General features: G+C 36.8%; 1 protein-coding gene across 2 annotated transcripts; it reads right to left on the reverse strand.

Annotated features, from left to right (window-relative positions):
- Positions 1-1101: 1101 nt before the first annotated feature.
- LOC143854232 (PHAF1 protein At3g51130) lies at positions 1102-27870 on the reverse strand. Of its 2 annotated transcripts, none has more exons than XM_077364086.1 (15): positions 27706-27870; positions 23597-23679; positions 15071-15145; positions 14058-14125; positions 13878-13980; positions 13722-13782; positions 13202-13365; positions 12312-12374; positions 10246-10293; positions 8632-8745; positions 8308-8407; positions 8142-8215; positions 5744-5848; positions 5444-5506; positions 1102-1338 (listed from the first exon to the last, which is right to left on the reverse strand). In XM_077364086.1, exons 1-14 carry the CDS (start codon positions 27800-27802, stop codon positions 5459-5461), a joined length of 1203 nt encoding a protein of 400 aa, XP_077220201.1. In that variant the 5' UTR covers positions 27803-27870; the 3' UTR covers positions 1102-1338; positions 5444-5458. The 2 variants fall into 2 exon arrangements, with proteins under 2 accessions (XP_077220201.1, XP_077220200.1); XM_077364085.1 differs by having other exon boundaries at positions 13202-13368.

The raw sequence follows: 27870 nt of genomic DNA on the forward strand, positions 1-27870 counted from the left end.
GACCGAAATCCAAAATTTTAGGTTTCAGTCGAGACCGAAACCGAAACCAGGTATACCCGAAACATTACTAAATTTCGGCCGAAATTTCAAAATTTTAGTTGAAATTTCATTTTTCCCGATATTTCACAAAAAATCTCGATATTGTGCATTTTTTAATATTTTCCCAAAATTTCGGCCGAGATTACGTATGAGATAAAATATTATTTAAACTGATTTCAGCGGATTTCGGCCGAAATTTCAAAATTTCAGATTCTGTGAGGACCGAAATGCATTCCGAAATTGAAATTTGAAACCTGATATTTTATTGATTTAGTACGGCAAGCAAATATTTTACTGATTTAGTACGGCACGCAAATCAATTAAGAGCTGGACCCCACAAAGGATGGGCCATCTGGCAACAATTAAACTGTCTATTTGTTTTGTTTTACTAATGACAAGACACCAATTCAACGGCTAAGATTGCCCAACTGACACAACGTCATTCATGACCCATTCATAGTTGATATCAACCCTTGATACCAACCGTGCAGATGCATCTATATAGTGGAGATTGACTGGGGCACTAATTTATGGGGGTCCCACAAGCCAAAACATACTAATCCCCTTCCAACTAACCCATCTAATAAAATTAACAAACAGTCTCCTCTTAGTTCAAGACAATTGAATTTATCCTTAGAAAATCAGTTCTAGCGATCAAAGAAACGCAAGAATCATGAAAAGTCATTCTCCAAGCATGAAAAATTATATAAATTCCACATTAGAGCATTATTAAATACACTAATTAGGAAATCCCTGTAACAAGTTATCCAATATTTCTATCCCCGTTTAGAACAGCCCCACTATAGACTTCCAAGTTTGATTTCAACATAACATTATCTATGCAGGATAGGCAATCCCAGTAACAAGTAATCCAATATTTCTATCCCCATAAAGAACAACCACACTGTACATTTCCAAGAAAACACCTTAGACATCCATCAAGTTCCTAATGTAACACCAGTAATGGAGTTTATTGAGACAAAGCTTGTCACACGCTGGTACATGCTTCGCTATTTGCTTAACTGTCAAGTGAGGTGAAGAGAACTAGCAAACACTCAATACTTGCGGAAACACGAGTCGTAAATCTCAATTAACAGACAACATACATTTCTTAATGCTGTGATAAGAGAACATAGGTTTTTTAATTGGATAAGTTTACTTACAGAAGAATCAATAAGGTAGATTGAGATCCATGCAACTGTACACAGTATTACATATATACATTATTCGCCATTTTCACTGGCGAATGATCACGAGTGCAATGCTTTCTTTCACCGACTTTCCATATCCAAGCACTTCCTGTACAAGAGATCCACATCCGAATTAACTGAAGAGAAAAAAAAAAACTAAAAAGAACAGGCACAGTGCGGCATAGCGAAACACCATATATATTCAATTTGTGCGTAGAAGATCGATACGAAATGGTACAATAAGGGTGTGTTTGGCAGCAATTCTCATTCTGTTTCTTGATTCTATTTTTATTTTGATACTGAAGAATCAGAATCATGTTTGGTAACTGACATAAAAAAAAATGAACTTTTTTTTTGTTTTTGAAACATAATCGTGTTTGCTAATGATTTTCTTTCGTTCCTTGATTTTGAAATTCTAACTAGCATTTTTACATCTTTTTGTGGTATAGAGAAGTTGTGTTTGGAATAAAAAAAAAGGCCTCAGCTAATTGTTTGGTATTTGGCAGCCCACAACATAGTTTTCAAAGCTTAAGGGACAATTTCTATGAGATGGTTGTGAGTAGCATGACAGAGATGTAGCAGATACATTTTAACACCATTTTGAGGACTATGGGTGCCTCTGCTTGTCCAAGTTGTAGATTAGAACTAGCGGGCCACAGGCAGATGGAGTGTTCAAAACAGCTTTTCATGAATTCCACTTTCAACTAGTCACCTATTCATAGTCTTTCACTTCTTTTCTACACAGCAAGTTGGGAATTGATTAACAAGCTTTATATTGATTCAAATCACGTTCCAGATCAAAATTTATTCCAATTGCATATGGTCCAAAATGAAGGAAAGTCATCCATAACTCTCAGGCAATTAATTGTCTTTCCATTTTTTTGACTTTTGTCATCAGAGAGACAGAGACTATCCAAAAATTTCTGTGAGTAAATCCATCAAACACATGATGTTCAACTCATAAAACAATGCATATAGCAAGACGATGGGTTGTAAATGCATTCAAACAAAACAACTGCAAATTAATGAAATGAACACGACAACATCCTGTAACAGAATACAGGTGAAAGTGCCCTAGATGTGTGTGTGTGTGTGTGTGTGTGTGAGAGAGAGAGAGAGAGAGAGAGAGAGAGAGAGAGAGAGAGAGAGAGAGAGAGAGAGAGAGAGAGAGAGAGAGAGAGAGACTAAAATGGAAGCTTCAGGGGTCGCTGTGCTACTAGTTGGCTCCTTGGAGAGGGGGTTAGCTCTTTGGAAAATACTGTGGAGAAGACAACACTACTTGGAGAAGAAAGTTGGGAGACAGAGTTAACATAGGGGTCGAGAGACGTGCTCGATAGAATAAAACGAGTTGTAGAGGTCGTGCACTCGTGCCCGATAAAACGTTCCACCAATTTCGTTTCCTCCAAGAAACGTCAAATATCTGCTCCAAATTTTTCGATTTTGGATCGGAATAAAAAGCAAAAAAACGGTTACTCAAAATCCAGCCAAACACGTTTTTATATTTTTCTATTTCGGAAATCGGAAAAAAACACCAAAAATGCTTTTAAAAAACGATGCCCAACACACCCTAAAGCATAACGAAAAGCAACTCTAAACTTCTCTTAATGCAAAATTTAAGTTCTTAAAGCTCTACAGAATTCATGTTTCTCTCTTGCCGCAAGAGTACGACGAAGGAATAAGCCAAACTATACATTTGAGCCAACCAAGAGTTACGTAACTAAAATGATTTGAGGATGCCACGAGAGGATGCTAGTGTAAGCGCAGATGTTCACAACAGATCACAACAGATAGTGAATGATTCAGACCGTGATAATTGTGGTCACTGTGGCAATAAACAACCCAGCAATGTACTAATTCTGAATAATAGATAGGCTACTTATATCAGCACGACCATAATTTGATAATGGGGGGAAGTCACCTTGTTTTACATTGTTTAATCAGCTGTTAAAGGCTATTACAATTCCCAAAATGCTCTGAGAAGACAATTAAAATGTCAAACAAGATGAGTTCACCCCATTATCAAAACATGGTAGTGCTGATGTCAGTAGCCTATAGATATTGTACATCATTGTTATCTACACATTATTTATATGGTTAGTTTCCTAATCTGTTAATTCTAAATCATACTCGTCAAGATATAAAGGAAATCATCTTTGTCTATTTACTCATATTGAGAAAGAGAAAGCCTACACGTTTTGAATCTTCAAAAGCTCAGTTCTGTATATTAACAGAGCTTCTCCCTGTACCAGCAATAATAGCAAGAGTCCCCATCCTCATCGTCATCCATTGTTGCCCTTGCTTTATCCACTCTCGAATTTTATTTTGGTTGAACTCTCATTCAGCGATTGTCTAATCTGCTAAGATCATATTTGTATCATTGAGAGTCAAGACCTGACAAGATTTAGCAATGGATAAACCGCCAAAGGAACTAGGATAATGGAATGAGGTGGTCGTGAAACCAGATTCAGATCTGGAAGAAAATTTTCAGGTGGCATGCGGACATAAGGAAAATTGTGCCCTTGATCTGGTAGCTTCAACTTTGGAAGGTCACACAAGTGATGATGCAGAGATCTATGTGGAAAATATCCACAAATTGCATGATGGAAAGCAATTGAAGACCTCGGCTTGCCTTATAAAGAGAATACACAGCTTAGGCACAACGAATTTGAAAGAGATAAGGTGATAATGTTTCGATGTAAAGGAAAACTTCTTATTGAAAGCTCAAAGCAAAGAATTTGACCCATGCAAGATATTGGAGAAAGTAGGACCATATGTTTATTACTTGAAGTGTCCCAAACAGTTTCAACATCAATCACTTTCAACATTGCCCACTTTTATGAGTACCCAATACATTATAATGAAGAAGACAATAAAATGGTGAAATGGGTCGAACAACTTCTCAAGAAGCTAAAGAAAGAAATGAAGTCATTCTTGATGTTTGTACAACTCAAAGTCGCCAAGACAGGTCTTAGAAAGTACCAAATGAAGTCAAAGGACACGCCTAGTGCATAAAGCACATGGATCGCCAAGGATGAATTACTGTGAAATGAAGATATCTACAGCCATTTTTTTTTTAATGGTCCCCAACAGGGGAAGGGGGGGGGGGGGGGGGGTGCTTGATGCAACACACATGGAAGCAATGCTACAAAATCTGAAAAGATTTAAAATGAGTACTTTGAGAAAATTGGTTACTTGGTTAGAATTTTTAGAAGCGTTTTGATTAGAATTTGTAAGCTGACTTTTAGAAAATCAATGGAACTGTTATGAGAATTCAATATTTCCTAAATGGGTTCATAAAACTATTAAACTACCAACATGATTAGGAAGTTATTCTTACATTAGATTTTTAAGTAGGAATACAATAGAAGATAGGAAATAAGACAGAAATTTGAGTTAGAATACCATACATGTTCAGATTTTGAAACTAGTATAAACTGTTGTATATCACACTTTATAAACTTTTTGAAATTTCAACCTTTTGCTTTATAGCTTTCTGCTGTGAGTTCTCTAAATCCTCTCCTTAGACAAATTCTTGTGAAGAGTGCTATTACATGTGGTTTATTTCTTTTTCTCCAACATTTGATTGTTGCGAGTCGCGTTAATCTATTTGAAGATCAAGTTGAATCTAACCGTAAATTATTGTCTTCTGAATATAAATCAGCTCACCTATGACTATTTTTCTAAGAGAAAACACTTTCCAAAGCTGGCCAAGGGTTGATTATATTTTTAGGAACTAATCAACTCTAATCTAGTTCTTTGGGTATAATTATTTGAAATTTCCAAACTTAGTTGGGGAAGATTGTTTACTTAGTTGGGGAAGATTGTTTCTGTTGAAATAAATTAATTATACACTAATACAAAAATAGGTAGTCTTATGCACTTGTGAGTGAAATTTAGAAGCTATCTTTCCCGTAGAAAAACTCCATCTAGTAAATCCAGAAGCTTTCTAAAGGATAGTTACAGATTCAATTGAAAATGATCAGAAAAATTAACAGAGAAATAGATCTAAGAAGAAATCTTTGGTGTCAAAAAATTCTAATTTGAAAAATGCAAGTCGTGATTAATGAAAGATGGAGAGAAGCCAAAATTCTGTAGAAGTTTGCCACTCCACTGGTGACCAGCTCGGTCCGTGGTCATTGTTTGAATCTCTTTCTTTTTCTTACTAAAATTTGCATCATTAAAAACATTCATGCAGAAGTGGATGATTAACATACCTCATAAAATTTCTGCTATGACCGGAAAAGGGTAACAGTGGCTATATAACCATTTTTCATAACCTGTTAAAGTAGTTTATGAAATAGCACTAGTTAGTCCATGATCAAATGCTGTACATATCATAATGGCAATGGAAGGGTCTAAACATGGCAAAAGATAATTAACAGAACTATTATTAAATCACAGCAATGATCATAATTTCTTGATATATATATATATATATATATGTGTGTGTGTGTGTGTGTGTGTGTGTGTGTGTGTGTGTGTGTGTGTAAATAAATGGTCAATCAATGTCTTACCTCAAATGCAACATTTTGATAACCATATACAAAAGTAGATCCAAAAGGATTGCTTGTAGATCCATGTGTTTGGATAGCAGCTCGCCCGCCGTCCCCAAGGATCTCCTATAATGAACATTTCATTATTCTAAATGTGTTAAGCATAGAAAGCAAGAATCTAGTGAACATAAAAGAGCTGGAGGAAAGCTAAGGGGTAGAAAGTTATCAATATGATGACTCACATGCAATTTGATACTGAGGATACTGACCCAACATTGATACTGAGGATACTGACCCAACATTAGTATCGATAAGTAAGAAAAACATGAAAATGTGGTTGCACACTACAGAAAGCCAACATCAAATACAGTGGCCACCAAGAAAGACCAAAAAGATTCATGATATATTAGAAAAAGGAAGAAATGTGCTGAGATGGAGCAACAATTCTAAGGAACTACGGCTTTTCATTGTCTATCGTTCGAGAACTTCATCTAATTATTTTTTGAAAGGTAGAACTTCATCTAATTATAGGAAATAGATCATGCAATGAATGAGTAACATCAAACTGCGGCTTTCCAAGTACCCAACTAAGACAAGTTCCTTGGAACCTACCTACACAAAGAAGACAACAAAATTGTCTTTTGATTTCTTTTCACATTTTCGGCATGATATTTGATGGCTGTAAAGAATAAATATTTCAAAAAAACGAGGCAAAAGGGCATACAAACTCAAGACACAAGAATCCAGACATGCAAATAAGTATTGTCCCACAACAAAGTCAGGACCACCTTTTCATTTCTTTATTTAAGGACCACCTTTTTATTTCTTTATTTTCTGTTTTAAAAGATGATAATCAGGGGTGAGCTTTAACATTACATTCACCACTACGAACAATGAGAAAATGATGATCTTGGAGAAAAAGGAGAAGATCCGAATGGATCGAATGATGACAAGATATGCAATGAGACAAAGCCTACAGTGGAGAACACTTCAACAATTCACTTTGAGAACAGGGAAGTCTAGTGGAATGTGGCGATGAATAGGGAATTCATTTTTTCAAATGAGTAGATCTTTTACGATGAGTGATTGGATATGAACCAATGGAAACCATATATTCCATACACAGTAGAGGTATCTGATAGATCTTTCAAATAAGTTCTTAACTCCAAAGTAAGTACTTCATGCAAAACCTAGATAGCTAGAGAATTGTCGAAGCCTCCTGCGGGGTGGCTCAAGCTTAATTTTGATAAAAACAAAAAAAATTCTTCTAAAGAGTTAAGAAACCATAGACATGCTGGTTTTAGAGGTATTATTTTGGACACCAATGGAAATGTGGAATTGGTGTATCATTGTAGGAGAGACCTACCGTAGAAACCCAAGCGATCAAAGCTAAAGTGAGGCATATTGACTAGCATGAAATTCTTAGCATGGTTTTAAATTTCCCCGAAATGACCGAAATGTTTTCATTTCCATCCTCAACGAAACGAAATTTGCATGATTTCCTTTTATGTCATTATTTCCCTGAAATTTTGATCAAAATTCCTGAAATTAATCCGAGATTCCCAAAATTTGACCGAAATTCCCAAAATTCGACCGAAATGGTTGGAACGACTAAAAAAATATAAAGATGTTATTATTTATAGTTCATTTTATTTCATTAATGCGGAGAATGATATTTGGTAGGCAACATCATTGAATTGCACAGCATCTTACGCACGGGATGTCAGATCGGCCTAGGACCAATAATACGTTGTAACTCTATGTGGTATTGACATAGAGGTAGGGTCTTGAGAGAGGAGACCGGTCATTGTACTTTCTTATACTTCTTTACATTGTACATTTTTATAGACTTTACTATTCTAGACATGCGCACAACGCATGTCACTGGGTGTTTGATTGATTAAGCTATTATGGATGGTTTTGTTGCTTATGCTGCTTATGTGATGATTTTTATGCATACATTTTTGCTTATTCTAGCATTTCCCGAAGTTTCATCTTAAAATTTCATCATTTGCACATGTTTTCAAAGATTAAAAACTTTATCATTTGAATATGTTTCCATGCGTTTCCGTGATTTTACAAGATTTCCACACAAATTCCCACCGAAACTGGAATGTTTCCTCTTCCGTGACGATCGAAACCGAAACCGAAATTTAAAACCTTGATTCTTAGCAAACATCAACTATTCTAAAACTGAATAACAATAAAGTACCATACCAACATAGGAGCATGGAGTGGAAAAGAAGATCATGCCTCATTATTAAAATAAATAAAAAAAGAAGATAAATATTTAAGCATAATCCATGTCTTCCATATTATACAACATAAATTCACTCTTCGACTTTCATATTCCATGCCTATATTTAAAATATAAGAAACCATCCACATACAATCAGATTAAATATATTGTTAGTTGTACCTTTACTTGTTCCCATTTTGTACTTGGTGTAATGCAATGTTTAAGAGTAGACCCTTCCTGAATTGGTCCACCAACTGCATGCAAACAAGACTCATAATGAACCTTATTTGTGTTTTTTTTATGAGATTACATAATTAAAAACTTCAAGGCTTAGAGAAAAGCGTACCATCAGAACCATATATAATAAAGTTGCATTTTATGTATGAATTGAAGTCTGCATGCCCTGGAAAGTTTGTATGCAAAACAAACTTCTTGACTTTATGAGTCTGCACTCCAACAAGATAGCCGTCTATAAGATGCAACCGTTCCAAACTAATTAAGGCCCTGTTCGTTTGAGATTGTGACAACCGATTGTAAACCCTAAACCGATTATTGGACTCAAAACTACATTTAATTTTGAGCCCAATAATAGGTTTAGGGCTCAGAATCGGTTGCCACAAATCTCAAACGAACATGGCCTAAAATGATGTTGTAGCAGTAATCAGACTACCTGGCCGTCAAATAATATGTCCAGACCACGAGTGAAGTAATTATAGAAGTAATCACCACAGAGAGTTGTTCGTGGACGAGGGTCCGAAGCAGAGTGAATCATCATTTGGTCTACCTACATTATAAGCAAAGTACCCTTCTCTATGAATATATAACCCATAAGTTAATTACCTACTGCTTCAGCATCTAAAAAAATATGAAGTAACTATTTAATGTCAGTTTATATGTTTAAAAATCAATTTATATAATGTCATTTTATAAGTTTAATAATCAATTTCAAAGATAAGTGCAACTCAAATTAAAAATAAACCAGAAATTGAGCATCCATTGGGTTAAGATCGGAATAATCACATTCCGTATAAATACTATAATATAGGAGTAGCAGACTAGCGAAGTAGAAGTTCGCGCGGTTCATCAAGGAATCTAGTTTCTTGTGGGTGAAGACTCTGACAAAGTGGTGATAGAAGGGGATTCCCTAAACGTGGTCCGTTGGTTGAAGGGGTCTCTCATGCTTTTCCTAGGAGGTTTGCAGAGCTTTTTTATGAGATGAAGGACATCTTAGGAAGCACATCCCCCTCCTTCCATCATATTAGGAGATCTGTTAGTGGGAAGGCTGACAAGCTAGCAAGGGAGGGGGTTCACATGGAGGCATTGCAGCAGTTTGATTTCTTACCACCTTGACATTTTTTCAGCCTTTTCTTGTATGAATACATTTTTATGAATAAATTTCTTGATATTCAAAAAAGAAAAAAAAAACTATAATATAAATCCATCAAGTATGCATTATTTTTTAAAAACAAATATTAAATTGGAAAAGCCAGAAAGAATACTGGGTGCCATGGTTCCACTAGCAACAGTCCTCTCGAAAATCAATGATGTGCATAAAATTAACATGAAACATGCTCTAAAGAGCACATGATGATGTCCGGCTTTACAAAATTAAAGATCTGACGTAATCTGCAATGATAAATTCAAGATCATTGAAAACAACCCCAAAACTCACGCAGCTCGGACCTGGAAAATATGAAATTTAAGATGTTGTATCGATAAAAAAAAATTTGAAGATGTTGAATGTCTCCATATCCTTTGGCATGTCAATAACATAAGCATTACACCCAATATTATTTAACATGGCATATGGTCCAGCCTTCCAATTATTTATCTTATTCTATGTGCCCATTGGAAATCGTTCCTTGAGGGCTTAAGTGATGGGCTTTAGGTGGGTATAAGGGGTTAAATGGTGTTCTATGGTCCAACAAAGAATGAAGACAATAAGTGAGTGGGCCATGGATTGGCTAGCGGGGGAATGGAAAATAAGAGGGAAGTGAGGTAGGCCTTAGGTGATGCGAACAACCACCACATCTAGGATAAATAAGTGCTAAAACTAGAAATAAAAATCTAAAAAACAGCTAAAAATAGAAATAAACAAAATCAGTGAATCAAGAGGGCTGAATCACATCAGTTTTTTAAATTTCACAACCTTAGATGAGAAATCGGCATGATATAAACCAACTATGTTTTCTAATGGGCTTAAGCAAGATAACATCAACAAAATGATGACCTTGGAAACCACAAATCTCAGTTTTAGTTTCACAAAGTGACGCAGACAGCTTACCTGCTTTTGATGAATGCCACACGGACGTCCTAGTTCAGTCCACACATCCTGCAGAAAACAAATAACGGTAAAGAGGCACAGGATTAGAAAAACCAATGGCAATGCATTCAGAATATATCAAAAATATTGATCAGGGAAATAAAATAGATCAACTAGTTAGAACAGATCAAAAAATGTTGAACAGGGAAAGTAAAACAGATCAACAGGTGAGAACAGACACACCATCTGAAATTTAATCTGTTCTCGGAAGGAATCAAAGTAGATAAATAAAGAAACACTCGAGACTTGAGAAAAAAACGATACTGATATGGTACCCTTGTCTTAGATATAATGAAGAAGTTCACATTGTAAAAAAAGTTTGATAAAACTCAAAAGAGAGCTTATAGTAAGAAGCAGCATCTCAATCATGATGAAGATATGCATGAAAACAGCAGATGATCATAGTAAGCCCTTTAATAAGTTGGGTTAAAATATAGTAGCCACCAGTTTGTTATTTGATATTTTTTATAATAACCACAATTTTATTATTCGATATTTTTTATAGTAACCACCAATTTGTTACTTGATATTGTTTATCCCCAAATATCATGTCCTTATACAAGTAACATACATGGGCTTAACAGCTAGTGTGATTTTACAATCTCACAATTTAGAATGGTTAGGTTATGGTCTTGATAGCTGTTTCCAAAAAAACTAAGATTCTCAGCTAAATACTATTATGATACCATAGATCGATCCTATTCTAGTAACTAGAGAGAATTTGCTAAAACCAATACATATATGATATATGCACTTTGACAAACTGGCCAGAACGATGGAAAGATTGGATTCACCAATCTGTTCACTTCACATGATCCTACATATGTATAGCAAAGTTGAGTGGTTGCCAATAACACAATAATAATATTCAATGCGAACCAAGTAATACACTCATGTAGTGTGCATAATTTTGATATGATACATACTGTTCTTGATCAAGCAACTAGGCTAAATAGGGGGAGGCCCTATTTGATCGCTCTTGCTGTAGTACTGCTCTTCATGGTGGCCGTTGTCTTTTGTTTATGCTTTTCGATATGTATTTACCAACCAGCTTGAGGATGAGTGTTATATCAAGCTGGATGTGTTTATGAGCTTATTGTACTTTTTGATGTATGGAACTTTTTTTGCTGTATTTTTAGTTATTTGTTGTAGTTCTTTGTAGCAAGCTGGAATTCCATAATAAATACACTCTAGCTTGAGGGGGAGTGTTGAATAATTGTAGGGTAGTTTAGTGTCATTGTACCATTGTTGCCCTAGATGGGCCTCTATATACATCATTTATATGTGGAGACTTCCCATCTTCTCTACTCATCTTCTCTCTCTCTCTCTCTCTCTCTCTCTCACCCTAGCTCTTTTCTAACAAATAACAATACTAAAAGCTTGCTCAAATTGAAATTGTAGTCTTTATCTACGGCCCTGTTTGGATTCCAGGAATTTTCTGGAAATGTTTGGAAAATAAATAAGAAATCAGCGCCAATGAGACCCTTAGAGTTCTTTTTTTTTTTTTTTTTGAATTTTACCCTTAGAGTTCTTTTGTGTGCAGAATTCATGCGCAAGCCAAGTATGTAAGTCAAAAGAAATCAGAAAAAAAAGTTAATAATAAATAAGAATCCGACTGTGTGAGATCCATCTAGTTCTTTTGTATGCAGGATTCATGCACGAGCCAAGCATTTAAGTCAAAAGAAATCAGAAAAAAGTTAATAATAAATAAGAATCCGACTGTGTGAGACCTGTAGAGTTCTTTTGTATGCAGGATTCATGCACAAGCCAAGCATGAAAGTCAAAAGAAATTAATAAAAAGTTTTATGGCAAAGAAACATTCATGAAACAAAATATGAGACTATAACTTTACACAATGGAACTTCTAAATAAATGAGAGTAGCATTCATAAATATTCATACAAATCCAAACCAACAGGACAAAAGAATCATAGTGAAAAGAAAGACAATACTACTTTTAAGCAACCATGAAATAGAGTTACAAAATACAAATAGGACAGCTCTAATAATATCAAGTAGAATTCTAACCTGTGGAGATGCACCAAAGGAAATACGCTGACCTCCAACAGTGAACCATAGCTCTTCACCAAGCTGGATGATAATGCAATGTGTAGCACAAAATCAGATATTGGTACTTTAATCACAGCATATAAGATCAAAATGATGATTATATTTCTTACACACTATTACACACTCTACCCATTTATATATCTAAGTGAAAAGTCCCACCAGGAAAGGGGAATGGCTTCCTGCTACATTCATATTTTTCTAGCAGCAATACCTTATCTTAAATATGAGAGAATTTCACAAACAGAAAAAATAATACTAAAAATCCATACAGCCAATGCTACATAACACTGAGTGCAAATAAGTATAAAATGAATCATTAAAAAGACACCAAGAAGCTAGGAACAAAGAATAAAGAAGCTCCCCTTGTCATTGCTCACATATATGACCAACTCTGTTCTAAAAGGCGGCCGCCCAGGCCGCCTAGGTGCCGCTTAGGCGCTGGGGGTAGAAAAAACGCCCTACCTAGGCCCTGGGCGTTTTTGACTTTTTGTTATTATTTAATGTTTAGTGCTTATGCATAAAATGATTTGGATTGTTATGTATTCAAGTATTTATATTTTATATAAAAAATGCAAGATATTATGAAAATATATTAATATCTAAAAAAAATGAAAAATGCCTAGGCGCCGCCTGGGCGCTGGGAAGTCAGTCAGCTGCCCAGCTCCGCCCAGCGCTTTTTAGAACATTGATGACCAAATATCAAAATGAACATGGTTTTAAATTTCGGCCAAAATACAGAATTTTTCACCAAAATTTCAGATTTCGTCCGGGACCAATTTCATCTGAAATTTTAAGATTTACACCGAAATTCAATTTCGGCAAGCATACATAAAAAGCAAGAGGCCAACCTTGACATGCACCTCTTCCATGTACAGGCTGCCAGCGGGTAATGGAGGAACTAGAGCCTTATTCATAAGAGAGCCCACACCAACTTTAGTATCTGGGGAACTATCATAAACACAGACACGGCATGTAACTGGAGTTGTCCCATCGGGGAACTCAAGTGGCAACTCTGCTGCCACAACAAGAAAACACTAATAAGAAATGCCAGTTTCATGACTTCAACAATAAAGCAGCTTTTCCACCAACAAAAGAACAATAAATAAATCAGAGGAATGATAGAATGAAGGGACCCCTTGCAAAAATTAGCTTCAAGGGCCCTGATTGGTTGATTTCTGCAAAGTCAACACGATTTCCACTTTTTTAGGTGCCATCCACTTTTTTAGGCCCCACTTTGCAGAAATTAACAAATAGGGGCGCCCCCCCTCGAAGCTGATTTTTCCCAGGGTGCCCTTCATTCTAACATTTCTCAATAAATAAAGCAGAAGTATAATGCCAATCGAGTAAAGAAATGACACAGATAAATACCTTCTCCATCATGGCAGCAACTTGTATACTGTGATGGAATTGGAAAAGCAAATGATAATCCCTAACAACAGATACAACAAGTAAGCACCCAAGAAAAATCCAAACACCAAAGAAAAAATAGCTATCGGTACACCATCGAACAGTCACCTAACATACCGGATAAAACAGTGTGTAAACCCCTCTGTCTTTGTCATAAATTCCGGGGAAGGTTGGCCCAAAAAGTGCATAGACAGCTACGAATGTAGCTAGAGTAGGACCACTGGAAATATGAACCACAAATAAACAATAGCTATTGATATGAAATAAAATAAAAGTGAAGGCTAACTTAAGACCCACCCGATCAGAGAAGTTGTGTAACGCATTTGAAGACGTTTGACATCGAAAACTTCAATAAGACGTAGTCTCTGCAGAAGATGAATGGTTAGATTGACCGAGATTGTATCAGTGAATCATTCACAAGCACCCTGAGATGCATAAGAAAGTACTGATAACAGTGATCCATTGATTTGAACTTCAAGTTTAACTAATCATGCAGTTAAAACTATGATGAAAATTTTCAATCTTATCTAAGATGCAATTCAATAATAGAAAGAATACATCATGGAGTATTGTTTATTAAATCATGAATCCATTCCGGACAAAGAAGGCAATGATTGAATACAGCATACATTAAAACAAATTTAGTTCGACAAAACATCCCTCGCCTCAACAATCACCAGTCAAATTGCTATCCCTGTTAAGATATTGTAATCTCTTGGCTTTTGGTAGCAAAGCTGGGATTGAACCTCCAACCTCCAGGAAAATTTTCAACAAGAAATCAAAGAACAAGAATAAATATCAAGGGCAGAAGATACAAGGGGCTGATTTGTGTCCGCAGTTGCAAAATTTGGCCTAACTTCATATTAAAGCATGGTTTTAAACTTCGGCTAATACTCGGTGGGGACTGAAATTCGAAGTTTGATTGATTGTTATGCACGCACATAACCAGAAAAACCCCATGGACATAAATGTTCCTTATTTATTGAAAACATTGGAACCTTGGTTCAAACAACTATGCACCTAGAAACATGGGAAGTGATATTTACGCCCCTTTTCATTACTAGGGACACCCAGCTACACTGTATCTATGACTGAAAAGGTGCTGATGTACTTCACATCTGAAGGAATGAAGTGACCTGATTGCCACGTACAATACAGCTGGGTGTCCCAAGTGATGAAAAAGGGGCACATTTATCATTTCCCAAAAACATTACTTATAAATTTAAAAATTGGAACCACATTTCAAACGATTATTCACTAAAACAGAAAATCTAACTAGCAAAACACTCATAATACTTAGAAGAGGTTACCTGTGACCATGCATCAAAACGAAGATGAAATCCATGGTCGGGAAAGCTAATAACAATGTCCAATTTCAACGGCTCCTGTAGGAAACGGGACCATAGTAATGAGAGTTCCAATAACAATGGCATCTAAAATATGTGCATTTGCATACAAAAAGTATAACCTTGACAATGGAAAGTGTTAAAGTATAAAGGATAAATAACGTCTTTCTCCAACAGCTTAAGCTTTTGGAGAAGTTGGTTAGTTAACATGGTATCAGAGCAAAGGTCTCGAGTTCAAACCTCCCGGATAGCAAAAATCCACATGCGATGGTCGGCCCAAAGTGGGACCACGTGTGCCACGTGTTAGCCAACTGGGCCACACGTGCGGGGGAGTGTAAGTATAAAGGATAAATAACGCCTTTCTCCAACAGCTTAAGCTTTTGGAGAAGTTGGTTAGTTAACAGAAAGCATAAGCCCAACAAACATAATAAGTAAACAAAGAACCAGCAGAAAGATGACATTACTCACTAACCAACGTAGATTGTGAAGGAAAGTATTACAAATTGATTGAATTCTAAGCAACTAAGACCACTAATTCTGATAAATAAGACTCTTTCATAACCAATCTCTTCAAGCCACAATATTTCAGGTTAGTTGTAGAACAGCAGCAAAACAAACCTTGTTATTTCAGCACATAATCATACTGTAAGAGAACAAATTAAGAAATAAATGATCAAAAGTAGCAATATTATATAGCAGGTGAAATAAAATTTTATTGAAGAAGACTGAAAGACAAACTCAGAAAGCACCAAAGAAAGACAGCAGTCTACAGGGTCCAAGCCAAAAACAACAAACTTATCAGACATTCTGCAAAAAGATTAGGTTACAACATCTACAACCATAATTAGCAAGATCTTCCAAGCCAAAAGTAATATCAAATCCTAGGAAGTTCTTTAGAGTAAACAAAGAAAATAATCAAACGAGAACCCTAAACTCGGAAAAAGATGATGACAGATTAACTGTACATAGGCATCACACAGAATGGAAACAAGTACAATTTCAAGTCTTTAACTCGTTAGCAAGTTTTTCATCCTTTATGTGAAAAAACCACAAATTTAAAATTATTGCCTGTATCAGAGATCAGACTAGTTGATGCAAATGAATCAGATGGTCTTCCTCCTAAATTTAACAATCTCTATGATACCCAGATACAGATACCATTTTTCTGAATAATAATTAAAGAAAGGGTGACGCCCATGAATGAGGCGGTCAAATAGAACAAAAGCAGGAGTGAAGAAAAACAAAAAAGAGAAAAAAAAACCTATGGTTTGAGGACATGGACACAAATCTCGCGTCTCGATAACGGACATGGAGTGTCGGACACGGCAACCCCTCAAAATTTAGAAATAGGGACACGGCTAAAACAATATATAGAGGAAATGAAGTATGTGCAGCTGCACAGATATGCTATCTGTGCATGGCTGCACAAACCATAGTGGGGGCCACATTTTTTAGGGGATCCAAAGAATTCATTTGGAAGGCCCTTCCATGGATAGGGTGTGTACCAAAAATCAGCCCTTTAGGATCATCCTGACCCTGCCATTTGTGGAGGGAAAAAATCAGCAGAACAGTGTCTGTCCATTTTCCCCTCCAACTTTAATTGGGTTAGGATGATCCTACAGGGCTGATATTTGGTACACACCCTATGCATGGAAGGGCCTTCCAAATGAATGCTTTGGATCCCCCCAAAAATGTAGCCCCCACAATGGTTTGTGATCCATGCACAGATAGCTTATTTGTGCAGCTGCACATAGTTCATTTCCTCTCTCTCTCTCTCTCTCTCTATATATATATATATATATATATATATATATATATATATATATATATATATAAAATTGGTGGACATAGGATACAATAAATATAATATTAGAATAAGAGTTTGTTTAGGGTTTTAGGTTTAGTGGAAGGAATATAGCAACATATATTTATCTTTCAAAAAAAGATATGACAACATATATTTGAGAAAGAAGAGCAAAAAGAAGAGTTTATAATAAATGAAGAATTGAAAATAAAAGGGATAAACACAATATTCAATAATAAAACAGAATGTCATACTTGTAACAGTACAAAAACATGTTGACACACTCAGATTAAGTCTGACAATTCTAGTAGTATATTTACAAGTGTTGAAAGGAGTGTTGACGCGTGTGTCAATGTCGACATGACAAGAAACATGTGTCGGCAATAAATTCAGAGTGTCGGTTAAATCATAAGACAAAAAGAAATATGGATACCATTACAAATATCGATATGGACATGGACACGAGAATGGAGACACGACTCCGTATTTCCCAAACTCTAGGTTATATATATATATATATATATATATATATATATATATATATATATACATACTAGTGAAAAACCCCGTGCGATGCACGGGCCGACAAAGAACTGTACGGACCACATCATAGGTTGATCCAAACCGTCCATGCGATAGAACACAACAACAATAGGTTGTGCCCGTAAAATCATTTCCATAGGCTGATCCTAGCCCTCCAATCTATAAAGGTTTCCATAATTAAAAAAGTATAAAGGAGGGGGTAGGATTGAAATTATCTAGCTTTAATGGGTGCCTTTGTTAAAAAGCATAAAGGAGGGGGTAGGATAAAAAACGGGCCGACATCATAGGTTGATCCAAATAGTCGATGTGATGGAACACAACATCAATAGGTTGTGCCCGTAAAATCATTTCCATAGGCTGATCCTAGCCCTCCAATCTATAGAGGGTTTCCATAATTAAAAAAGCATAAAGGAGAGGGGTAGGATTGAAATTATGTGGCTTTAATGGGTGCCTTTGTTAAAAAGCATAGAGGAGGGGGTAGGATTGAAAATATGTGGGTTGAATGGGTGCCTTTGTTAAAAAAAGTGATGTGTAATTCTCATAGAATTTTGGGACAAATTCAAATAATTCTCTCATTTTCTCTTCTGCTATATATACACACACACACACACACACACACACACACACAAAGAGAGAGAGAGAGAAAGAGAAGGGTTTCTGTGCTCGAGCGCAAATAAGTTTATCTACGCTCGAGCACAGAAACAGAGGGAGGGGGGCATTGGGGGGGGATCCAAACCATTCATTTGGAAGGCCCCATCATGGAGGGGTCTACCAAAAATCAGCTCCATTGGATCACCATAGGGTGTCCATTTGTGGGGCCAAAAATAGACAGATACTGTTTGTCTACAAATCTGTCCATTTTTTGCCCTACAAATGGACACCCTAAGGTGATCCAATGGAGCTGATTTTTGGTGGACACCCTATCCATGAAAGGGCCCATCAAATGAATGCTTTGGATCCCATAAAAAATGTGGCCCCACCCTGTTTCTGTGCTCGAGCGCAGAAACCATTTCCTGTGTGTGTGTGTGTGTGGGGGGGGGGGGGGGGGTGAGGGGATAGGAGTCTCCATTCCATGAGATAAAAGACAAGGGACACATAGATAGATAGCATAAACTTAATTAGATTTAAATTAAAATATGAAATTAATAATAAATATAAAATAGCATCTATAAGACTCACATACTCAACTTACAACAACAATGATACAATATTTTGAAAAAAATGATAATAAATTAGAAAAGTGACGGCTCTCCTAAAGGCTTCTTAAAGTCTTCCAAAGCGCTAAGACAAGGAGATCCCCTTTCTCCTTTTGTTTTTGTTATTTAGTAGATAGGGGTGTAAATGGAATCAATGGATATTCGAAAATTCGATTACTGTCCGCATCCGAATCCGTTTAAAGCGAATGTTATAGGGATCTGTTTCAAGAGGATATTATCCGAATCCGTTTATGAGATATCCGGCTCTTAGCGGATGCGAATCTGGTAAATGGTATATCTGATCTGTTTAACATCCGAATCCGAGAAGTAAATCCTTTTTATTTATTATTAATAATATCATTAATATTTATTTTTAGTAATGACACACTATCTTTTTTTCTAAAAGAAAAGTGAATTTTCTCTTTAGAAAAAAACAAAAACAAAAAGTGTTTTGGGTAGGAAATGAAGTTATCTCTCATTTTAAGGGCATTCTTAGAGTTTGACATGGCTTCTTTATGAAGCAACAAATGTAGGTTGTAGGATGAAAGAGACAAATGGATGATGTTGATTGAAAGAAGTCATAGTTTCTAGAGAATTCCAGAGCAAAAGACAATAGTCATTGATGGTAAATGGACGGCTCCGGTCAATTTTCCAACTTAGGGTTATATAAAAACCCAAAATGCAATTAAAGGGGGGATTTCTAAGGTTTGCAAGGAGAAGTAAGAGAGAGGAGAAAGGAGGAGGCTGAGACACCATCTTCAGCATTCCTTGGTGCCTCCAACCCCACCAAAATCCACCGCCGCCCCTCTCCACCTTCTCACAGCCACCTCCATCACCGCCAATCACCTCCATCTCTAACCCAATCCCCATCTCCATCCCCATTTCTCTTCATCTTCCACAATCAGCACTCTCACTTCCCCTGTTGAAAATAGCCCAAACCCATTCCATCATATACATAAAAAAAGAAAGAAAAACCCAAAGACCACTACCAACACCATCATCCATCCCCACCGCCTCTCTCTCTGCCTTTGTTTTAAAAGGAAGAAGAGGATCTCATATATTTAGGGTTTGAGAGTTAATTTTGTGAAGAGAAGGTAGAGGTCTGGTTTTAGGGTTTGGAAAATTTATTCGAGGAGTAAGAAGGAGAAGAAAGATAAAGTGCTGCGATAAAATGTTCGAATTTACAGGATAAACGGATACGGATAATATCCGAATTCGAACAATATCCGACGGATATGAATTCGATAATAGATATTAAATATCCGTCAAATTTGAATTCGATCCATTTACACCCCTAGCAGTAGAAACATTAAGCAAATTGCTAGAAAAAGGCAAGCAAGAAGGTTTATTAAAGGGCTCTACAGTTGGGGATGATCTTTTAGAAATCTCTCATTTACAGTTTGCAGACGAAACGCTATTGTTCAATTCCGCAGATCTCCTCTAAGTGGTAAATCTAAAAGCTATCATTAGATGCTATGAAATGATCACGGGTCAAAGTACGAATTACCATAAATCAAGAGTCTTCGACATTAATATAACAGAGGAGAATCTCAAGGGATGGTAGGTATAATTGGGTGTGCGGTTGATTCTTTGCCATCTACTTATTTTGGGTTACCATTGGGGGTAAGTAAACCAAAGAAAGAAAGTTGGGAACCAATAGGTGATAGGGTGGAGAAAAGGCTTGAAATTTGGAAGAGGAATTTGGTCTCCAAGGGAGGCAGGCTCACTTTGATAAAGGAAGTGTTGGCTAATATACCCATCTATCAGTTATCAATGTTTAAATGCGCCATGAGTATCATATTGAGAATAGAAAAGATTCGAAGGCGATTCTTATGGGGAGGGGCTAATGATAAAAAAGGAATTCCTATGGTTAGCAAGGAGGAAGTATGCAAACCCATAAAGGCGGGTGGATTACGAATTAGGCGCATAAAGGAAACTAATTAGGCGCTTCTAGGGAAGTGGTTTAGGAGGGCCATAACATGTGGACAAAAGTGATTGATCCTGCAATGGCATTGGGAGATGTAAGACAAATTCAGGAAACCAGGGAGAACTATATGGAGGGATGTGATGTGCTTTAATACCAAGTTCATGGAAAGTGTAAAATTCAGAATATATTCTGGGGATAGAATCAGATTTTGGTGGGATATATGGTGTTCAGATATTCTGTTGAAGGAGAGGTTTCTGTGGTTGTTTGCCTTTACAGAGGACAAGGATGTTATGCTTAAAGAATGCTTCACAAGGTCAAATAATAGGGTGGTATGGTGTCCAGCTTTCAAGAGAAACTTCTTTGATAGGGAATTGTAAGAGGTGGGAAGGTTACTACAGACTTTGGAAAGGTGTTATATAAAGCTAGATGGGGAAGACAAGAGAATTTGGGTCTGCAACTCAGGTGGGGAATTCTCTGTTAAATCATTCTATCACCATCTACTACCTTGCCTCAGTACCTCCAAAGTAGCCAAAGTGTGGGACATTCAGGCACCGCCGACGGTATCCTTATTTGGTTGGAACGACAATTCTTGAAAGAATCTAGACCATTGACTTTCTTAGACAGAGGAAATGATGATTATCGATCACTGCGCTCTTTGCTTAGCAGGGGAAACAATGGACCATTTACTAGTTCACTGTAAGTTGGCATCAAAGGTATGGAGTAGAGTATTGTGTAGATTTGGTATTACATGGGTATTCCAGAGACTTTCTTGGAGCTCTTTGAAAGTTGGGCCATGGCACCATGGAAACAGAAATGCAAGACCCTTTGGTATGTCACATTCTTAGCCACCATTTGGGTTCTATGGAAGGAGCGCAATGCTAGGGCTTTCAAAGGTTTTTCAAAGGGAGGCCAATTCCTATTTAAAAAAGTGATTGCTTTAACTATATCCTGGGTGAAAACCTCAGAATCTTTTAGATTTGTCTTAGCACATGACTTGTGGCACGGCTGGAGAGAGATATGTGGCGCCTCTAGCAATATCCCTAGAGTAATTCATGCATGGACCCCTCCTTCCCAAGGGATACTTAAATTGAGCTTTGATGGCCCCAGTACGGGGAATCCAGGACCCTCAGGTATTGGAGGGCTTCTAAGGAACGACGAAGGGGTTTTGATTTGGGCATTTAGTGGTCCAATAGGGGTGGCAGACTCTAATGAGGCAGAAGTTCGAGATATATATCATGGTATCAAATTGCTTCAAGATCAAGATATGAATAGCGTGGTGATAGAAGAGGACTCTCTCAATGTCATTAGGTGGCTTAGAGACTCATACTGTACCATGGAGATTTGCTACTTTATTTGTCAAAATCCAAGATAGAATTGGATCCTCTTCGATATCCTTCAATCACACAAGGCGCTTAGCTAATGGAGAGGCTGACAAACTTGCTAGAGAGGGTATGCATAGGGCGGGGGTGGAGTTCTTCGAATACCTTCCCCCCTAACTGGTTTTCACTTCTTCTTTTTTCTATTCTTCGGCTTTATTTGTTATCTTTCTTCTTGTAACTTCAGGGACCTTCTCGGTCTTTTTTGATTTCAATGAATTCTCTCCTACCATTAAAAAAAAAACTGACATGTTTGAAACATGATAGTTATTTTAGCCAATAGAAGTGTCCGTTGAGTATCTGGTACAAGCATGGTTCAAAATACAATTTCATATCTACACCCAAGCATCAATATTATGAAATTTCAATAATCACTCAATTGTAGCTAAAGGACAAAAGGCCATTACATTATATAGCAAAGCAAACCCCATGAAAATTTAAAGAAATATCACACTAGGATTCTAATAAGATTATGCATCTACTACCAGAAACAATAACAAGATGCCACCTAAGCAACCTAGCTTGGACTTGGTCAACTCAACCATCCTCTACTAGGACTCCAATTCACCTATTTCAATGACTCTTAAGCTCCTATTTCATGGACTCTTATAAGGACTAAACATAAAAGACTCAACTCTTTAATAAGTCTCCTAATCAAACAACTGTCCTAATAAGTCCAACGAAAATATAAAGCCTCCTCTTGTTGCAATGTGTGCTCCCCTACGCCCCTCTTTGGTCACTTAAGTGACATGATGTCCCTTGATGTCATGTGGGCCCTTTTGGTCACTTAATTACTTGAGGTGAAATGACAAAATAATGAATGAATTGCCCTTACAACTTAAAATTTTCGTAATACATGTGTGGGTCCAATTTAAAACACTTCTAACTTAAGGGACTTAAGTGGTTTAGGTGAAAAAAGACTACTAGCCTCCAAAATAATGACTCAAAAGACTTAAATGATATTCTAGAAGAAAAAATAGAAGAAAGATCCCTTTTACATAGGGATGGTCCCCATAATGTGTCTTATCTCATGGCACCGGATACCCGACTTACCTGTATCCGTATCCATGTCCTGCATTTTGGAAAAAATAATGAAAGTGTACCACGGTATAACCATATCTGAGTATCATAGCGCCCATCCAAAGTGGGCCTCATGGCTGAATAGTTATGATCTTTGAAATGCTGGCCCCATCAATAGTACTTAGCCCACATCTTTAGGTCTCTAGCTATCAATAATATAATAATTCAACTTATTTTTCAAATACATCTGATCATATCTTGCCCTTGTTTAACAAAGAAATGCATCTTCTGCTATCAAGCAGAATATCACAGCAAAAATAGCCCCAAGTGAAAAAATGTTGGAGAAACTACGTAACATAATGGATATATATATTTGAATGGCAACATAATGGATATTTTGACAGTACTAACATATGATATCAGCAGTATTTGTTAATTCAAACCTTTGATGTTAAGAGAGTCCCAAAAGAAACCAGAAGAAATGAAGTTTTCCTAAAATGACCAGCAAAAGTTATACCCATCTATGTTTTAAATTAGCTAAAGAATGAATACAAGCTTCCACGGGTGTGCTAAGCAATTTACAAGAAATTCACTCAAACAATTTTCACGATTTTTAATTCAAACCTCATCATAGTACTTCACATGTACGACATCATAGAGGTTGGGCTGCTGCTCTACTTGAGCAAATGCTTCACATATAGGCATCCCTGCATAACACATCACATAAAATGCAATGTAAATAAGAGTGTGGAGACATGGTTAATACATAACAAACAAGATCATGTCTATTAAAAGAAGCCGGATAAATTCATAAATATGTAGTATTGAAGTAGAAGATTGTATATTTTACAAGGCAAAATTGGATGCTATAAATATGGTGGAAAAGAACCCAGCTACGAGCAGCAATATCCAGGTCAAGGAAGCAGGATTCGTTCACTGGACTAGGGAATCGTGATTCCCTAGTACACGGTTCCGATTCGGGAATCGTTTCGAATCCCCGAAAATTGGGAATCCGGGTTCGGATTCGTCGGAACCCCGATTCCCAATTTATGGGAACCCGGATTCCCATTTTGTGGGAACCCCGATTCCCACTTTATAGGAACCCCGATTCCCAATTTTGTGAATCATGATTCCTAGGCGATTCCCAACTCCCCGGCGATTCCCCAACGAATCCCCGGTGACTCTCCGGCGAACCCACGATTCACACTCCCAACCATCCCCGGAGCCTTTGATTCCCGCTTCGAATCACGAATCGAATCCCACTTTCGATTCCTGCCCTGGCAACCTTGATCCAGGTTACATCTCAGGTTTTAGGGAAGAAAAAAATGTCGCTACAGTCAGTCCATCAGATTTTAGATGGAACAGGGGTGTTCTCGATGGAATTTCTGAAACAGTACAGAAAAATGGGAATACCTGAAATCTCCAACAATTCCTTCTTGAAAATTTTGTGAGTGTTTTTATTTTGGAATAAATTCCAGAACAGAATCTTTCAAAAATTCCATCCAAAACAGAATCAAATTGACAAGTTAGATTACCACTATTCTATCATAGCCATGGAACTTATAGGGAAACAGACAAGTGGTAAAGTGCCATGCCAGAAAGAACAGATTAATCATGCCACACCCTTCGCCCTTCTTGAGCACCTTCCCTTCCATCCCACTGAGCACTTTCCTTATTGCTTTCCATTACAAGAAAAAGGTCTCAGGTTAAATTAATATGCCCAACAAACAAACCCATGCACAGATATGGTTAAAGCAAGGATCCAATTACGCAACCTAGAGTATTACACAAAATGACGGCTTCGGAAATAACGGCCTACGAACAACATTACACCCTTATTGTGAAATTGAGAAGTTTCAGTGATGAGTTACCAAATTACCTCATCCCAATCGATATTCCCAATTTGACATATGGAAGCAAATGTTCCCTTAACCATTCCTGATTCTAAAAAAAAAATAATGAAAAAGAAACGTTTGTATATACAAGTAAACCTACTGGATAGTGATGCAGCCGAGGCAGAAGTCAAAGCAGTTTGGAACAAGATTAAACTTATGTCTCCTTTAAGCCCTTCCAAAATTTGGATACAGGGATATTACCTCAACACAATTAGATGGCTTATGAAGGAGTCTACTCCTCAAATATTTACACAATTATTTAGAGAAACAAGGACTTGGTGGTGTTCATGGAGTGTGCCTTTACTCATTCATCATACGGAAATATGTGTGCCAACAATCGCAATCTATGGTTTTTCTTGCTTAGAGGTGTTAGTATGGCATGGGATGCCAAGTTTGTAATTGTGACGTGTCGCATACTTTGTTTTTTTCTTCTTTTTTTTCTTTCATTGTATATGGATCTTTTGTCTCCTCTATTAATATTTATTCAAAGAAAAATATATACTCAATATTTTTCTACAGGTATGCTGGCTTGAGCCCACGACCTTGTGGTTGTCACACTTGGGATTTTCTAACAAAGATAAGGGCTCAAGCCAATTATTTATTCATTGTCTAGGGGAGTTATTTTGATATATACTCAATATATGGTGGTGGTGGGATGCTAAATTATAAAGAGACTCACAAGACTAGAACGGTAAGGTGATGCACCACCAAAAGGTAAAGAATACATTTTGGCCATTTCAATGCAACAAAAAAAAGTAAAAATATGAGGAAAAAAAAGAGAGATGTTGCCTCCTTCGAATCAAATCATTGGACGACAGCCATGTGGTCACCCTTAGATGAAGATTTGTGTGGTTACTGTGGTAGTAGGATGTGATGAAATATGGAAAAATAGGGTTGTTTTCAAATTTCCACTTTCTAGGGTTTAGGTTTAGAAGCACTAAGCAGGTGCGATGCAAGGGCGGGGGTGGGAGCGACGATGGGGATGGGGAATGGGGAAGTGGGAGGGTCTAGAAGAGTATAAGGTTGGAAGCACCATGGAGCATTTATGTAATATTTTCTTTATATATTTTTCAAAATTTAAGTAGATAAAAAAATAGTAATTTCTAACCATTTTCATATGTACCTTTCAAAATTTAAGTACATTAAAAAGTAGTAATTTCTAACGATCTTCATTTTCGTGCCCTCTTTCCTTGTAACTTCTGAAGACGTCTTTGTGCGTGCCCGCTTTCCTTGTAACTTCTGAAGACGTCTTTGTGCTTTCTCCCATGAAGAACTTTGACGAGTTGAGGAGTTTGATGCAAGGAACTTTGCAATGGGGGACTGATGGAGTAATTGGAGCAGGTTGGGAGCGTCATGGGAGTGATTTCCATCCTAAGGAGCATCGACTCGCGGTTCTAGAGCGGGAGCGGCACCCATGAGGAAGATTCTTGTCTCTAAGGTTTTAGGAAAGAAAAAAAAAAGTGCAGTTACGATCGTTCACTCAGATTTTAGATGAATCAGGGTGTTCTGGATGGATGAATTTTTATTATTATTATTATTTTCTTTCTAAAGGATTCATTTAACCGACCCCAACTAGCTTGGGACAAAGGCTTTGTTGAGTTGAGTTGAGTTTGAGGGTGTTCTGGACGGAATTTCTGGAACAGTGTGAGACAATGGGAATACCTAAAAGCCCTAATTCTTCCAAAATTCCAACATGAAAGTCTTGTCTGTGTTTTTATTTCAGAATCTATTTTAAATAGAATTTCCAACAAAGTCCATCTAAAACAAAACCAAATTGACAAGTTAGATTACCACTATTCTATCATATCCATAGAACATATAGGGAAAACGGACATGGAGTTAAGTGTCATGCCAGAAGGAACCGATTCATCATGATGCATCTTTCGACCTTCCTAAGTAACTTCCCTTTCATCCGACTAAGCACTTTCCTTATTTCTTACCATCACATGATGCTTCAGTTCCTTGGATAAATTAATATGCCCAATAAATAAGGCCAAGCACATATGTGATTAAGGCAAGGACCCACTTCTGCAACCTAGAGTATTACACAAAATGAGGGGCCTCAGAAAGAATGGCCTACTAACAACATTACACCCAAATTGAGAAGTTTCACTAACGAAATTCCAAATTCCCTCATCTCAATAGATATTTCCAATTTGACAAATGGAAATAAAGAACCAATTCGTCATGCTACACCCTTCGCCCTTCTTGAGTAACTTCTCCTCTATCCAACTAAACATTTTCCTTATTACTTACCATCACAGGATACTTGATGTCCTTTGTTAAATTATTATACCCAATAAATTAATAAGCATAGACATGATTTAAAGCAACGATCTAATTCTGCAACCTAGAGTACTACAAAAAATGAGAAGCCTATACTAACAACATTACACCCTTATTGCGAAATTCTTAAGTTCCACTGATGAATTTCAAAATTCCCTCATCCCAATCAATACTTCCAATTTGAAATTTTTAAATAAACATTAAATTAGGCCCTGTTTGGATTGCAAGAAAAACAATTCCGATGTAGAATTTTTTTTCCTTTCAACTATTTAGAGGGAAATGATATGATTACAATTAATTTGGAGGGATATTAAATAAAAATTGAATTGGGTTCGTTCAAGTAATCTTTTTCAGCGCGTAAAAGAGTACAAAATGTTTTTAAAAAAAAATCCCATTCCAAACTTTTCCAAATAAAATCCTTGCAATCATATAGAATTCCATATTTTATTTTTTTTGAAATGGATCATATAGAATTCCTGTAATCAGCAATCAATGTCTATTACATCACACAGAAGAAGAGAAATGAAACCCTAACGTTCTTATTTTTTTTACCTAGGGTAAAAGGGCCGATTCCAAGGCCAGGGCGTAGATCGAGACTAATTGCACCCATTGCCATGCCCTCACACCTTCGTCTTGGTCTCTGCATCATCTTGATCCTCTTTTCCTATCCTTTCTATCTCTTCCGTTTCTTTCGCCTACACGGAAGATTTTATATGC

The sequence above is a fragment of the Tasmannia lanceolata genome, unplaced genomic scaffold (assembly GCF_043159265.1).
Source record: "Tasmannia lanceolata isolate RefF3 unplaced genomic scaffold, GAP_Taslan_0.1 ptg000020l, whole genome shotgun sequence".
Lineage (NCBI taxonomy): Eukaryota > Viridiplantae > Streptophyta > Magnoliopsida > Canellales > Winteraceae > Tasmannia > Tasmannia lanceolata.